Source organism: Eulemur rufifrons, chromosome 30, assembly GCF_041146395.1.
Source record: "Eulemur rufifrons isolate Redbay chromosome 30, OSU_ERuf_1, whole genome shotgun sequence".
Lineage (NCBI taxonomy): Eukaryota > Metazoa > Chordata > Mammalia > Primates > Lemuridae > Eulemur > Eulemur rufifrons.
In genome coordinates, this window is record NC_091012.1 from 112,443,928 (window position 1) to 112,460,810 (window position 16,883).

A 16,883-nucleotide genomic window follows, 5' to 3' on the forward strand; every position below is an offset into this window, starting at 1 on the left:
AAAACATACATAAAATTTTATCACCTGCGTGAATATCAAAGTAACAGGGATTATTTTTAAAAGCCAAACACAAACCTTTTTAGATGTCAGGTATTGTGCAAGTCCAAAATTATAGCTTCCTAAAAGGTATCTTTAATATTAACAATCAGACAGTTCTGTTTGTCAGCACAGAAATGCATAAGTGGATCATTCTGACCTGTCACAAGCTAGGCATATTTCCCATTTTGTAATGTAAAAGTGGTAGAATTTTACCATCCTTTGGCTGTCAAAAGGCTTATTGTGAGTGAAAATATGACAATATTCGTGACCAACCAAATATCCTGCCCATCAAATATTTAATCCTAAGTGGCTCTGCTGTCAGATTCATAAAAGTGAAAACAAATTTAGATAGGAGCTCATAAAGATCTACTTTTAAAATGTGGGTTACCCCTTCTTGAGATTTTATACTTAAGCCTCAAATGAAGGTAGGTATTTGGTTTCATGAAATTAAAAACATGTCATCTGCATTCCTGCCTGCCTGCCTGCCTGCCTGCCTTCCTTCCTTCCTTCCTTCCTTCCATAAATATGTATTGAGAGTCTTCTGTTTGCCAGGAAAGTGCCTTAAATTATTCAGCTCAGTAGTAGTAAAAAGGTAGTGGCAATTAAGAGCTTGGAGTTGCCCCAGTTATGCTGCAGGAAAGGCTCCCTAGGAAACATGTAAGATGAAAACAAACATAATACTGTATGTACAGTGAACATTATCCCCAAAAAGGCAGCCAGAGATGCCAGGGAAAGGTATCAAGAAAGAAGAAAAAAAAAAAGCTTGTGAGAAAAATAGCAGAAGAAACTCAGGAAACAAATGTGGTGTCAGAAACTTTCTGTTTAATGGTTTATCTCACAATTTGCCACCTAATTTCAATCCACACACATAACCATCCTTGCTTATCTCCAACACGGCACTACTAGTCCCTTCACCATGTTCTATTCAGGAACTTCTTACCTGTACCCAAATGCCTCCCAAACACCTCCCCTCTATGAGTTTTCAAACTATTCTGGTGAGTCTGGGGTGAGAGTAAGCAACGAATTCAGTCCTGAATTCTCAAGACTTGTTTAGAAGCTCTGCTCGCTCCCTTGAGCATTCCCTCAAAAAAAAAAACAGAAACAATTACCATTCAGTCAACATTTATTGATATATTTAGATAATGGTAAATTATGTTTAACACTAATGGTAACACCAGCCTGAGGTAGCAGAAAGATCACAACCTTGGAGAAGAACTTGGGTTCTAGACTAGGCTCAACCCCTTATCAATTGAGAGGCATAAATCCCATAGGTAAATCTTGAGTTATATCTGTTTGTCTTGGATTCCCAACTGGTCGGTGCCTGTCAAAAGTATCCTGCTTAGGCAATAAATGTTATTATTATCCTACTTTGCAAGCATATAACCTTGGCAAAGCTACTTAACCTCTTTGCAATGTTTTCTATTTTCTATTCTGAAAATGAAAGTAGTAATAACATCTAACTTGAAGAGATATTGCAAGAATTAAATAGGACAGCTTATGTAAAAAGCACTTAGTAACTTAATGTTCTATATAATTATTAGTTACTCTTGGTTGCAATGACTTGGAAGCATTTTAGAAAAGAGACTTTGCATATCTAAAGATATTTTTTCGACTCACGATTGATAATTTTGGTTGCTATAGTAGTTGAGAAATAATTTTCTTTATGAATTCTGGAGGCTTTGCACCACTGTCTTGAAACTTCCTAAGTTGCTATGAAAAGTCCAGTGCTAATCTTTGTATAGAACCAGTTTTGTTTTTTTCTTTTTGGAAGCCTTTAGAGTCTCTATTTTTTTTTCCATCCAACATGAGAGTGGCCTTTTAAATCTGGCAACTCATGTCTTTCACTTATGAAAAATATTCCTGATCATTTTGGTAATTTTCCCCTTTCACTTACTTTGTTCTCTTTTAATTGGGACTGACTACTAGACAGAGGTCGTACCTCTCTAATCCTAATTAATCTTTTCTCTTTTTATCAAACTCATTGTCTTTAGGTTGAACTTTCAGGGACATTTAATGAACTTAATATTCTAATCTTTCATTGAATTATTTTTATTTCTGCTATCATATTTCTAATTTCTAAGAGTTCTTTTCTGTTCTCTGAATGTTCCTTTCAATAATATCCTGCTTTTATTTCACGCATGTGATTACTTTCCTCTCTAACGGTACTAATTATACATTTGGGCATTTGGGAAGATTGTTTTTATGCTCCCAGTATCATGTTTCCTCCAACTTCACTTTTCTTATTTGTTTATTTTGTTATGATCACTGCCTTTCACATCAGATGCTTTCCTCAAATGCCTTTTGACTGACAGTTTCTATTTAAAGAGTCTTATCCTAAAAAGCTCATTGGGAACTCTGGATATGGGGAAGGGATAGACAATTGGTGGGTCCTACTGTAGGGTGATAAGACAGTGTAACTGCATTTGTGCTGGGATGTAGTACTCTTCCAAATGTCAGTATCTGTGGTTCTTTTTTCTTAATCTATCTGACAACCACAGACCCTCCTTCAACCTACTATTTGGCAGAAAGTGTGGCTGCCAGTGTTCTGGAAGTTGATTTGAGGAAGAGGCTAAGTGTGTATGTGTGTGTGGGGTGGGGGGAGTCTCACAATTCAGCATTTAAACTTTCATATCATCCTGCTGGTTTTGGTGAAGTACCTCATTTCTGCTCTTGACTGCCTTGCTTGGGCCTCAAAGCTAAATTTCTCTAATTCAATCTGTCAAGAAAGTAAACCTCAAGGTTTCTACTAAGGTCTGGAAGGCCCAGGTAGAGGAACTGTAGGTGTTCCTACCAAACCCTCTCAGATGCTTCTTCTTGGTTCTGTGAATCCATGCCCCAATGTCCAAGTGCTTTGCATCTAATAACTCTCACCTGCAGACTTCTTCAGAGCCCTACTTTTGGGCTACAAAAGCAACGTTGGCAGCATGCCAAGAGAGCCAGTAATATCTAGAGGTTAATATAGTCTCTCCCCACCAGCTGAAGCTAATTACCAGTACAAGTGTGTGTCTCTAATCTAGAATATAATTTACACCCCTGAGCTCCCCTACAGGATGAGACAAAGGCTGAGATTTAGCCTAAAATCACACCCTTGCTTAGCTTCTTACCATTCACTGCTTCCCGTTTCCCCCATTCTCACACTGGTTTCTCCTAGGAACACTTCCTTGATAAACAATTCCATATGAACCCACATCTCAGGGTCAGCTTTATGGGAAACCTGGCCTAAAACCATCATCTGGTTGCTTGGATTTGGGAAAGGATCTGGGAGTCTAACCATTCTTTATCAAACTTGCAACTAGTTCTATTTTCAGACCTGATCCACACCCCTACTACCACCAGAGGCATCTGAAAGCTCCAATTCCTAAACCTTTCTAATGTCCAGGAAGTTGAGATTCACAGGCTTCTGAAAGTTTGGGACAAATGTGGATCACCTTCCTGTATTGTCATTTTTATTCAATTTTAATTGAAACTTCAGAAACATTTTGAGCTTGAGAGAGTTGAGTTCAGGCTAGTCTTCCAAATGTCTTGGGGTAGAAGCTCATGATCCTCTTAGAAGTGTGTGCTTTAGTAGAAAAACATGCAGAGGGCTTACTTGAAAAATATATAGAAATTAAGACGTTCTATCATCAGACAAATGTGAGTTCAACTACTTTACCAGCTGTGTTATGATGGGCAAGTTACTAAACCTAAGTTATAATTTTCTCACCTATAAAATGGAGACAATGTCCTTCTAATAGTGCCTGTTATATAGTAAAGTCCTATCCTTTGAGTTATTTTCTGGTGGTGATAAGTTTATGGTACTACCACCATATGCCCTCACCCAGTTCCCACTTTAAGAGACATTTGGCCAAGGTTAAGGGTACAGTCTAAGGAAGTGGTTCTCAAAACGTATTCCTCAGACCAGCAGCAGCAGCAGCAGCAGCAGCAGCAACAACAACACTGGGAACGTGTTAAAAGGGCAAATGCTCAGGCCTAACTCCAGTCCTACTGAATCAGAACCTTTGGGGCTGAAGCCCAGCCATGTGTGTTTCAACAAACCCTCCAAGGATTCTCATGCATGTTCAAGTGTAAGAAAACCAGCCTCAGAGAAAAATATAACAGAGACACATGAAGATTAAAGCCAAGACCTAGACCCAGTTGGTGTGGTATTTAAGATCATAAGTAGAACTAATGAATGTACATGACATTCCACTGATTAGGGATGGGGGAAGTCATAATCATACTTTTATTATAAGAGTAGTATAGTTGTTAATATTAAGAGTATTATGTTATAAATTAATATATTAATAAATAGGAGCTAGGTATGAAAGAGTGAAATGCAAATTTAAGTTTGTAAAACTGACAGTAAGTCTATACCATATACTTTAAATACTAATTAAAAAAGTGCATTAATACAAGAAAAAAATAATTTCTGGGCCCAGACACTGAAGAAGCACTTGAAAGAACCCTTAATTATATTAATCCTTTTCTTAAACAAGCTACCAAGTATATATGATCTGAAACATTTACTGAGAAAAACTTATTTGAAATTGTTACCTTAACAGAGACACACTATTGAAATTCCTCTGAAATTATGAATTAGTGCTATGCAAGCAAATTATCTTTAGAAGCAAAGAAGAGAACTTAAGAGCAAGAAACAGCTCCTTGAATCCACCACTCAGAATATGGAGGTGGGAGTGGGCAACAGAGCAAGAAACAAACATTCCAAAATCACCTGCATAGCAATTTATAGTAGCTTAAAGCCAATCAGAAGATTTACTCCAAGGAGTATAAATCAGAGACACAGGAAAGCCAATTCCTATATTAAGCCTGCAAAGAACCTAAAATTTTAAAAGGAAAAAAGAAGAGCCCTTTCCCTGTAGGAAGTGCAGAGGGTCACTTACATAGGTTTGTGTTTCAGGGGTGATGCCCAGTCACTCAATTTACTCTGACACATAATCTAAGCAGCTCAGTTTAATCTCCTATATGGCAGAGCATAGCATATTTCCCTCCAGCCCTTTATGCCCTCTATGTGAAAATCTCAAAGCTTTGCTATTGCCATCAGGGATATAAAAGCTCTGAATACTACCATAGGGGATATTAGACAGACTGGCTGAATGTCCAAAAACCATACCTATGCTGTTTAGTCAATGCAGATTCTCACTTCACAGTAACAATAATTATACTCAAAATAATTATAAAATAATGGCTCTTCATAGCACACCTATGAAGTAGGTGCTGCTTGTATTGCATTTTTCAGGTGAAGAAATTAAGCCTCAGAGATGCTAAGTAACTTGCCTAAAGTCAACGAGACATAGCAGTGGAGCCAGGATCCAGTCTCAAGCCTATCTGAAAGTTCTGTTCTTAACCACTATGTTTTTAATGCCTTCACTGAGAGTCCAACCTATTTGAACAGTTGAATTTGTAATACATGTGCCATTCTCTCTGTCTCACAAGGAAAGAAGAAAATATTTTGAAAAGCAAGATTATGTTAATGAATTTGCATGAGGACAATACTTCCTTTCTGGTTGGACATTGGATATCTTTGGGCTTGGATAGATGGAAAGTCTGTCAGGAATGTGGCTCCCTCCTAGGGTCATTGTGTTAGTGGAGATTCAGCTGGTCCACACAGTGAGTGCTTGCTGTGAGGTTGGTGATGCTTTGGTTGCTATGGACACCAGATTTCAACACATCACTGAGCACGGGGAATCCATTCCATGTAAAGCAATGGAGCCAGCAGATGGGCACAGTAACAGCTAACTGCACATAATGCTATGACCAATATTTGTTTTGCCACCTCTCATTTAGATGATGTTCTCGCCAGTGAAGTCTGTAAGACTTTCTGGGAGACAGCTTCTTTATGGCCCAGATAGCAATACTCACACTTCAATGTGTCAAAGTCATTCATTTGTCTGGTTTGTTGAATACCTAAAGCTATTCAGGAAGGGAAGTCTAATCTTATACAAAACACTCATTTGTTCAGCTTGCAAAAAGAAAGAATGGATCAAATAACTTCCTGAAAATTCAGTTTGTCCAAGTGGCTAGCACTGAAGAATAATGGGTCTGTTAACTTGGTAGGTTTCCCTAGTAACTAAATCTGTAAAGAAAATAATTAGGAAGAGATAAGTGGTACTTACGTAAATATAAATAATGCATGAAAACATGTATTTTATGAGACAAACCAGACAATCAAGGCATTGTACTTGACTGGAGGTCAGAGTTCAATTTGTAAAATTGAATCATGAAGAGAAACACTTACTTGGACACATCATTGACTATTGGGCCAGTTTACCAAGAGACCATCACTACTTGGGGATATTAAAGGACCTCCCTGCCACTTGGAGGAAATCCATTGTGTATTGTGTAGCATCCAGTCACATGATAAGCATCATTCATTAAATTAACCAGCAAAAATGAAATTAGCCAAGAAGTTAGTAAGAAATTAACACAATCTATCATTTTCACATTCAGAGGCCAATAAATTTAATAAAATTCCATTAAAACAAGCTCCTTGTAGAACATTGGGAGTTCAAGTTATTGGTAAAATAAATAATTCAGTACCTTTAAATGAATTTTTACTGTGCTTATTTCCCCAATTTATTTACTAACAAGAAAATTATGAACCATGTTCTCTTCAAATAATTATAATACAAAAAATAAGTTAGGGTTTTAGTGGAGTGTATATTAATAGATGAAAAGGTATAAATAAATCATATCTAAAAGCTTTCTGGATTAGTTTGAGTAGGTCTGTTAAATCATTGTGATTACAAAATAAAAAAGGAAAATATCTGATCATCTTCAATTTAAAGTAATTTAGAGTTGAGGGAGAAGCACTACTTTATGTCATTCAGGTAAAACTAATCCAATGATTCTAAAATGGGAATGGTATCATGAGTATCAGGCTCCAGTTTTCTGTCTGATCTGGGAATGCTGTAATAAAGTGTCTCTTCTTATATTATTATGAAATAATTTAAAACTGCTAGACTGTAGTTTGTTTGGGCCTTTAAAGAAATTCTAGGCCGGGCGTGGTGGCTCACGCCTGTAATCCTAGCACTCTGGGAGGCCGAGGCGGGTGGATCGCTCGAGGTCAGGAGTTCGAGACCAGCCTGAGCAAGAGTGAGACCCCGTCTCTACTAAAAATAGAAAGAAATTATATGGACAACTAAAATATATATATACAAAAAATTAGCCGGGCATGGTGGTGCATGCCTGTAGTCCCAGCTACTCGGGAGGCTGAGGCAGTAGGATCGCTTAAGCCCAGGAGTTTGAGGTTGCTGTGAGCTAGACTGACGCCACGGCACTCACTCTAGCCCGGGCAACAGAGTGAGACTCTGTCTCAAAAAAAAAAAAAAAAAAAGAAATTCTAAAAAGAACAGCTCTGTATACAATGAAAAATTACATTTATTAGAAAAAAGAAATCCATGCATTTACTCACTCATTCAATAGATGTTAACTGAGCCCTTAAACCTGCAAGGACATATGCCAGGCAGGTGAATCCTTCCTTCAATATAAAATACAAACCAGGGAGCTAATATTCTGGCATCTCCGGAAGAAATCATTCTCAGTACAAGCACAAATGATGAAAATCACGAAGTTTGGGGGAATCAGTTAAATATGCTGATAGGCAATCCCATAAAATTGGGGGAAAGCAGTAATTTAGAGCTTTATATTCAAGCCTGCTCAATGAACCAGCAGCAGTAGCAGCATCACCAGAAGCTTGCCAGAAATGCAGAATCTTGGGCTTCACCCCAGACCCACTGAGCTAGAACTTGATTTATAACAAGATCCCTGGGGTTTGTGTGCACATCAAAATGTGAGGAACACCAAATGAAAGCACAGATTTGGCAACAAGCCTGTAAAGGATGGAACCCCATCTCTGCCACTGACTGGCTGTGTGATGTGAAACAAGATCCTCAACCTCTCTGTGCCTCAGTTTCCTCACTGGGTATGATGGAGATAGTCATGGTGCCCATGTCATAAGGTTGTTGGTAGTATTAAGTGACATATATGTAGATCCTAAAAAAGTTGAACCCATAGAAGTAGAGAGTAGAATGGTAGTTACTAGAGGCTGAGGGAGAGGGGAAGATGGGTAGGGAAAGGGGAGATATTGGTCAAAGGGTACAAAGTTTCAGTTAGACATGAGGAGTAAGTTCTGGAGATCTCTTGCACAGCAAGATGACTATAATTAATGTATTGTATGTTTCAAAATTGCTAAAAGAGTGGATTTTAAATGTTCTCACTACAAAGAAATAAGTATGTAAAATGACGGATATGTTAATTAGCCTGATTTGCTCATAGCACAACGTACACATGTATCGAAACATCACATTGTGCTCCCAAAATATATATAATTATTATTTGTCAATTAAAAATAAAATTTAAAAACATTGTACTTACATACATTTTACAAAGTGACATAACACATACAAAATTCTTACAATAGTGTGTGGAAATAAGTGATTAATCATTGGTAGTTCTTATTACATCCTTTTAACATTCACGGGGTTCTGGGTCATGGGAAACAAAGGATCTAAGCTGTAGCCCATAGAAGTGCTCAACTACCTGATGAGTCTATAATCGGGCAATTAGGAACTAGACCTGGCCTAAAAAATTCCAGCTTCCCCAACCCTGCTGTCATTTCAAGCCACAGTTCAGGGTTTACATAGGCAGTATGAAATAAGCACCTGCTTTAAATATGGGGACCACTCAAATCCAAAGACTGAGTGAAATCCTTCACAGACATTTTGTTTTGTAAGAGTTGAAAGGAACAACAAGGGGACGAATTTTCTACCCTAGAACCTTCTATCCTCATTTTCTATCCATCACTGTGGCATATATTAAAAAGTCTGATGAAACCCAGTGTTGAAAAGTATGTGAGAACACAGACACTCCCAAATGTTGGTGGAGGGAATGGAAATTGATTTAACTTTTTGAAAAGCAATTTGACCACCCTCTATCAAATGAAAAATATATGTAAACTTTGGCCCAGCAATTGTGTTTGAAAAATTTATCCTACATATATATTTGCAAAAGTAGGCAAATATACATATATAAGTATATATGTATGTAAGTATAACATTACACATTGTATGTGCATATTACAGTAGTACCCCTTATCCAAGGTTTTACTTTTCACAGCTTCAGTTACCAGTGGTCAACCACAGTCTAAAAATATTACATGGAAAATTCCAGAAATAAACAATTCATAAATTTTAAATTTCATGTCATTTTGAGTAGCATGATGAAATCTCAAGACATTCTGCCAGGGATGTGAATCATCCCTTTGTCCAGAGTACCTATACTGGAGATGCTCCCCATCCCTTAGTCATTCAGTAGCCATCTCAGTTATCAGATTGAAAAAACAGTATAGACAGAGTTTAGTTTTATCCATGGTTTCAGGCATCTACTTGGGGTCTTCAAACATATCCCTGGTGGATAAGAAGGGACTACTGTATGTGTATATTCATGTGTATTCTTTATGGCACTGTTTATTATAGCAAAAAAAGAAAAATAATCTTGAATCAATTTAAATGTCCATCAATAAGGTTTAAATTATGGGATAGACATTAAACAGGACCAGTATAAAGAATGAAACATCCCTTTATGCAAAAATGTGTAAAGATGCCCAAGGTACATTAAGCAAGAAAGCAAGCTGTAGAATATATGTATAATATGATTATGTAGGTAGATAAAAATAGAGATATTTTATGGAATGGAAGTAACAACTATTAGTCCAAAAAAGACTTGTTTGGTTTTATATCTTTCTGTATTCTCTGATTGAGTTTACCTTGTGAGTATGATGACAGTAATGATTTCTAAGAAAAATTAGGAATAATTAGGAATAATCCCAGAACTTTGGGAGGCTGAGGCTGGAGGACTGCTTGAGGCCAGGAGTTTGAGAACAGCCTGGGTAACATATGGAGATGCCCATCTCTACAAAAAAAAATTTTTTTTTAAATCAGCTGGGCATGGTGGCGCAAGCATATAGTCCCAGCTACTCTGGAGGCTAAGGCCAGAGGATCGCTTGAGCCCAGGAGTTTAATGTTACAGTGAGCTATGACTGCCCTACTACACTACAGCCTAGGTGACAGAATAAGACCCTGTGTCTAAAAAATAAAAAGAAAGAAAGTTTAAAAGGAAAACTAGGAAAAATGCAAACAATTGCTGCCATAAAATACACTTCCAAAACTTCATTAGTTTAAATTTTAATTTATAGTTAATATCTTAGCTTGTATTTGATTGGTAACTAGGTGACAGCAAAAACAAGACACCTTACAGGTGCCATGGGGGTGATCTGAAAAAGGGAAGAGATACGTCAAAAGGAGGAAAAGTGAATGGATAAAGGAGGTCATAAGACAAACCTTGCCAAAGAATGCCAAAGGGCAGATGCTTCGGTAACCACCCAACAGCCATTTCCTTCTCCTTTCTTGTCAGAATCTGCATCCAATGATAGAGGTTAAAAATGAAAACACTAGCCTTTCCAGCTTCCCCTGAAACTAGAACTGACCAGTGACCAAGTGCTGGGCAATGAGTCAGAAATGAAATTCTTCTAAGATAGAATGTTCTACATGATTAAAAAAAAAAGAATAATGCAAGAAAAAAAAGCCTCAGACCTTCCCTTTCTACTTCAGTTATATGGGAACAGAATAACAGCAGCCATCTTGCAACATTGAAGGGTGATACAGCTCACCCACTGAGCATAGCAGAGAAATCAGCTGGAAAGGGCTTGGATTTGGATAACTCTCCTGAGCTGCTGAACCAATCCTGGAATGGCTTAGCTCTCCACTCCTTGTTAGGTGAGGTAATAAATGTTCTCATTATTTAGATTACTTTTATTGGACATTCTGTTATTTGTAGCTAAAAATTCCTACTTATACAGCTGTCAACCACCTGCCTTAGAATTGAGCTGAGGATCCAATTAACAACTTAGCAATAGTTTTTTTTTTTTTTTCCAAATCACAACAGGAAGAAAGATATTTTGCATTGAGTATCATTTTCTATCTGATGTTTAGAATTACCCTGGGTTTTCTATTAGCAGTAGCAAAAAGGGCCAAGAGTGATCCCATTAAGCAGGTACTACGTGTCAAGCACTACGCTAGGTACTTTATCGGATTAGTCATCACAGCAACTTCCAAACCAGTCCCCTTTGGCTGGGAAAATAAAATCACATCTATATGTTTTCTACATTATTTAAACAATTTAATGTTTCCTTTCATTACAAATGTAAACCACAAACCCACCAGTAGTACTTGTGACTTTATCACCTATAGAAACAACGGATATATGCATATCACACTGCAGTTGTTGAAGATATTGCAAAATATCATTGACCCTCATCATGGTTTCAATAGGACCATAATCATTAGGCCTGCTGCAAAATCTAGTTATTTAATGTATTAATAAAGAAGTACATATGCTACTGCAGTACACATTTTTAAAATGTTTTGGTAATTGAATTGCAATGTAATTGACTTCTTTTGTAATTCCCTGTGTTTTATTTTGTGCATTTAAAATGTTATTCTAAGAAGAGGTCCTGTAGGTTTCACCAGACTGACAAAGGAGTCCTTGGCACAAAATGGGTTTGGATCCCCCATAACCAGTCTCCCTTGTGATCATTCTTAATACTGTCAATCCACTCTCCATACAGAAAACCAGGGTGATATTTTTACATAGTAAGATCAAGGTATTCCCTTGTTTAAACAGGAAACAAATGTATACTCTTAACTTTGACTGATCTGGCCCTGCAGGATCTGATTTTACCCTGCTTACATCTCCTTCCATGGTGTGAATTTCTCTATCCCCTGCTCTCTCTGCTCCAGCCATGCTGGCCTCCTTCCATTTCTTTGAAATCTCCAAGCAATTTCCCACCTTAGAGGTTCTTGCCTTCTGCCTGGAATGCCTGCTCTTAGAGCAGCCACTTCATTCTCATGCTCTAGTGATGAACCAGGACATTGCCTCTGCAGAGAAGCCTTCCTACCAAGGTATCCCAAACAGTAGCTCTCCCCTTCCCACTTGTCTCCAGTGAGTTCCTGATTATGTCCTTTAGAGCACTTATTATTAAATACAACAGAATTATACTGTTTTTTTGTTCACTACTAAATCCCAGCATCCAGTAAGGTGCCTGGCACAACGTAGAAACCTTTCATTCACTGAATGAATGAATGAATAAAGGGCAGAATAAGTCAATGAGGTGGCTCTTATTAGTCCCTTTAAAAGTGAGGAAATTGAGGCTCAAAGATGTTAAATTATCTGTCCATGATCACTCAGTGGCAAAGTTATTTTAACTGAGATCCTATGCCACCCCTTAATCCCTCCACCATTCCCTGATACATTTCCACCCATTCATGAAAAGCAGAATAGACCCAATATAAGATTATATGGCATGATTTCTGGGGACTTCAGTGCCCCATTGCTCAAGGATATCTGCCTAAGAAACCCTTAAAGCTACTCTCTTGAGTATTTCCAGGAGGGCTGAGTTAAACAAAAATACATTACTGGGATAGAATGTTTCTGTCTGTCTGCCTGTATATGTCTCTCTCCACATGCACACACATATTTTTTCATCTCAAAGTCTTGTAAACATAAATACAAACAATAAAATCAAACGGAAGGGAAAAAAATCCAGAAAAGGGTCAACAAAGGAAGGAACAAATCAGATACATCCAACGGTAAATGCTGATATACAGAAATACATGTGATAAGGCACTGTATGCTAGCTTACATGGACCACAGTTCTGGCCATACACTTCCTACTAGCTAACACAATGTGAGAAACGCAATCAGTTACATGACATCATGACATATTTCAAAGATTAAAAAAATTCAATCAATTGCCAGTAGAAGCACAATTATTTCTATTTCTGTATCCTGAGAGAAATTCCTCTTGTGGGTCCTGATAATGAAAGCATTGTAGGATACAGTAATCAGAATTCTAAACAGCAGCCTTATAAATAAATATATTAAGCCTCATGGAATGGTATCTTATAGCATGTCTTAATAGAGGTGTCTGGTATAATGCCAAAATCTATACAGCATTATATGGTCTGGCTATTCAAAGCATGGTCCATGGACCAGAAACGTCAGTACCACCTGGGAACTTGTTAGAAATGCAGAATCTCAGGCCCATCCCAAGCCTGATTCAGAATCTGTATTTTATTAACAAGATCTTCAGGTGATTCCTGCAGAGGCACTGGTCTATTGGTTGAGCTTTAATTTAAGGAAAAAAATTTTAAGAAACTATAATTAATTAATTCATTCAACAAATATTTACTGGGACTTTGGTAGTAGGAAAGGATCTCTTTAAATATGACATCATAAAGGAAAGCATTGATAAATGGGACACCATTAAAACCGACCCATAAAGAAAGCCATACAGAAGACCATATTTGCAACAAAACCAGAAAAAGAAAAGTTGGGTACCTAAATATGTACCAGTGCTGTCTTGATGCTGGGGATACAGCAGCGAAACAAAAAATCTCTACCCTTATGGAACTTACAGTCTATTAATAATTGGTGAAGACATAAATGAACAATTTAAGTAAAACCAGGAAAGGGGGGAATCAGTGAGGAGGTGGGGTTGCAATTTTAAATAGGGTATACAGAAAAGGCCTCATTGAGGAGGTAAAGACTTGTACAAGGTCAGGGAGCTAGCTATAAAAATATCCAGGGGAAGTGTTCCAAGCAGAGAGAACAGTAAGTGCAAACACCCTGAGACAGGAGAGTGCCTAAAACAGCAAAAAGGCCAGTGTGGTTGAAGAAAAGTGAGCAAGAAGTGGAGTAGTTACGCAGGAGGCTATATCATGTGGGGCCGTGTTGGCTATTTTAAGTATCGTAGCTTTAACTGTAAGAAGAAAAGCCACTGGAGAAAAGGTAATAGGGAGCTACTGCAGGATGCTGAGCAGGGAAATGGCATAATGAAAAGTGATTTTTAAAAAGATTGGTTTCTTAGAGGTAGATGAAATGGCTTGAGTGGGAGAATCTAGCTCAAAGTACATTACACAAATCCCAGTATATGATGATTCATTTATTCAACAATTGATTAGGTGCCAAAGATGTGCCTAGTATGGGGAGGATCTCAACTAGGGTGATAACTGAGGGGACTGCCAGGGAAATGTGAATATAAATGACATTAGAGGAAAAGAAACACAGGACATAATGACATTATTTATAGAGAAATGACACAAATTGACAATTCAATTTAATCAAGGTTTATGGATCATCTACTCAGGGCAAAGCCATGTGCTAGCTAGGACTTGGGGTGGGGATGGTGGATGACTTGTACTTTCCTCTCAAAGGGCCTCCAGCTTGGTGTGCTTAGCCCCTGCCCTATACCCTTCAAGCCTGAACATCTTGGATTGTTGCAGCTGAGGCTGACACTGGGAGCAGCTGGTTTGCTCAGGTTAAGAGCTGCATTTTTTTCCCCTTTTTCCCTTAAATCTTGTTCTATCTCCTGGAAGCAGGGGGCCAAAGCACCTCAACTTGATTAGTACAAAAAGACAGATCTGGTTTGGCAGGAGGACAGAAGAAAGGTCTTTTAATGTCTTTGTGGATCAGCATTGCACACTGGCCCTGAACCACCAGTTTTTGAGCAAAGAGTCCTTCTGGTCTGCTTCCACCTGTGTGACCTGGTGGGTCTCCCACTCTTCGTCATTCCATTCTGGAGAAAAGACTCCAAGGCATGGAAAGGGGAAGAGAGGCAAGCTTCAGGAAAACAACTGGAAAAAAAAAAACACATTTGAAAATTGCCTACCACCAGACTGTGAGGTCTGGGAAGCAGATGCAAATGCAATGCAAATGATATGTAAATATCTCTGTGGCCTCCTAAAAGGTTTTATACAACAGGAAGGGCCCTTGGGAAACTGCTAGCAGTTAACAGTGAGTCAGAAGCAGAGTGAACTATTTCAAGACAACTTTGTCACACAGGCCTTTGCTGCCCAAATAGCACAGTACACATTCTTTAGTAATCTTTTTTGCTTACTTGAATTAACCTCACCTGCTATAAATCAAAAAATATCAAGTCTGCCTCTGTAGAGGTTATCTAGGTTAATTACTCTTTTAAAACACTCTATATACCTTCAATTTTTTTCAAAAGCCTTTCTCACCCAAGTAAGGCCAAGTTAAATGTGTCACTTCCTCCCTAGAACAACATTTGGCTCCAGTGGATTATGAATGAAAGTGCCTCCCTTTCAGTTCTAGTTACTATGATGCTTCAGATTTTTTTTTCCTACTCCACAGTAACTGGCATATTCTCTTCTAATATCCACATGCTGTATTCAAAGTGAATCCAGAAAAAAAACGTATATAGTTTTGAAAACCAATGCACTTCATGGAGCTATTCATCAAGGAAAGCTACCTTGTCAAGAAAGCTGTGTGTGGTCTTGACCATCCTAAGTACACATTTTAAAATGAAAAAAATCCACATTCGATCACAACGGGGTACATTTCCGTCTACATTTATGAATTTAAAAAGGTGACACTCCCGTCAGATATGCATTTAACAAGAGCCATGGGATGAACAGAAATAGTAAGCAAGACAGTAAACAAATCAGACCTGCATATGGGCAGTTATTCTTGGTTACAGACTTGGGGGTTCAGAAGCAACTTAACTCCACATCAGCCCCCAAAAGTTCCATTACTTTTCTAGTATTCTAACATTTCAAGGGTGCCTCAACTTTTGACAGCAGGGTCAAAAGAAAGGAAATCCCTCCCGTTTCTGAAGTTTTTATCTCACTTGAAAGGGCCACTAGAAAGCTACTGGGCAAAGAGGCATCTGGGGTGATGCCACGTTCAGTGTAAAATACGAACAAAGCGTAAAGACACCGAATCCCAACACATGAGATACTAAAACAGAGAGGGAAGAAAACAGACAAAAGCAGCAGGAGATAAACCTAAAGAGACTGAAGAAATGACAGCGTTAGACAAAGAGTAACTAACAAAGAGATGGAAAAGAACAACCCGGGCGAAGCTGCGGGAGCCGGGGAGTCGGGGATAGGTGGTTGGGTAGGGCCGGGCAGGCGGCGAGCGCCCTCCCGCGGCCGGGCCGCATCTTACCTCCTGGGCGAGCTTCTGCTTGAGCACCAGCGCTGCACACAGGTAGCCCGCGCGGCCCACGAACAGCTCGTCGGAGCCGCACTCCAGGAAGGAGACCGGCGCGCAGACGGCACACAGAGCCCGGAACTTGCCCAGCGGTTGCACGTAGTCGGACCGGCCCAGGGCGTGGTACACGAGCGTGGCCACAGCGTACACGCCCGCGCCCCCCAGCAGGAAGGCGGCGCGGGTGTCGGCGTCCGGCTCACCCCACTCCTCGGCACGGGCGCACGCGTCGATGAGGCGCTTGGCGGAGCGCAGGTAGCGCTCTCGGGCTGCAGCGAAGAGCGGGCTCTGCGAGACGTGGTAGAGCATGTAGGCCACTCCGGCCACGCCGCCATACAGCCCCCCCTGGCAGCCGCTGGTCCCGGCCGTCGCCCCTCGCGCCTCAGCGCCACCCCCGAGTGGGGGCAGCTCCTGAAGGATGCGCTCGATGGTGGCGGTGACCAAGGGGGCCACCGCCTCCTCGCACTGGCCCGCCAGCAGGCTGCCCTGGTAGTCATCGAAGCGGTTGGCGAAGCAGCGCTTGGTGTCCATGCTGTTGCCCGTGCACCCTAATGCCGAGCTGGGGACCGCTTGAGGTTGCGCCCTGCAGTCCCGCGCACCACTTCCCCGGCTCTCTGAGGCACTCGGATGGCGGTGTATGCGGCGGGGATGGAGCAAGAAGGGTGAGACGGGAGGTGACAAGAGGAGGCGGGCGCGAGGAGAAAGCACGGAGCGGATGGCCAAGTGGGGCACCGGGCTGCTGCAAGGTTCCCTAGTGGCCCAGGCGAGCACGGGGG

At 39.8% G+C, this 16,883-nt stretch overlaps 1 protein-coding gene across 2 annotated transcripts in view; it reads right to left on the reverse strand.

The window, feature by feature from the left end:
* Positions 1 to 16,638, reverse strand: part of LANCL3 (LanC like family member 3) — an 85,727-nt gene extending 69,089 nt beyond the window's left edge. For both annotated transcript variants that reach the window (XM_069464044.1, XM_069464045.1), the window contains exon 1: positions 16,066 to 16,638. In XM_069464044.1, coding sequence (XP_069320145.1) covers positions 16,066 to 16,638 — 573 coding nt within the window. The remainder of the gene's footprint in view (positions 1 to 16,065) is intronic.
* Between the last annotated feature and the right edge of the window lie 245 nt (positions 16,639 to 16,883).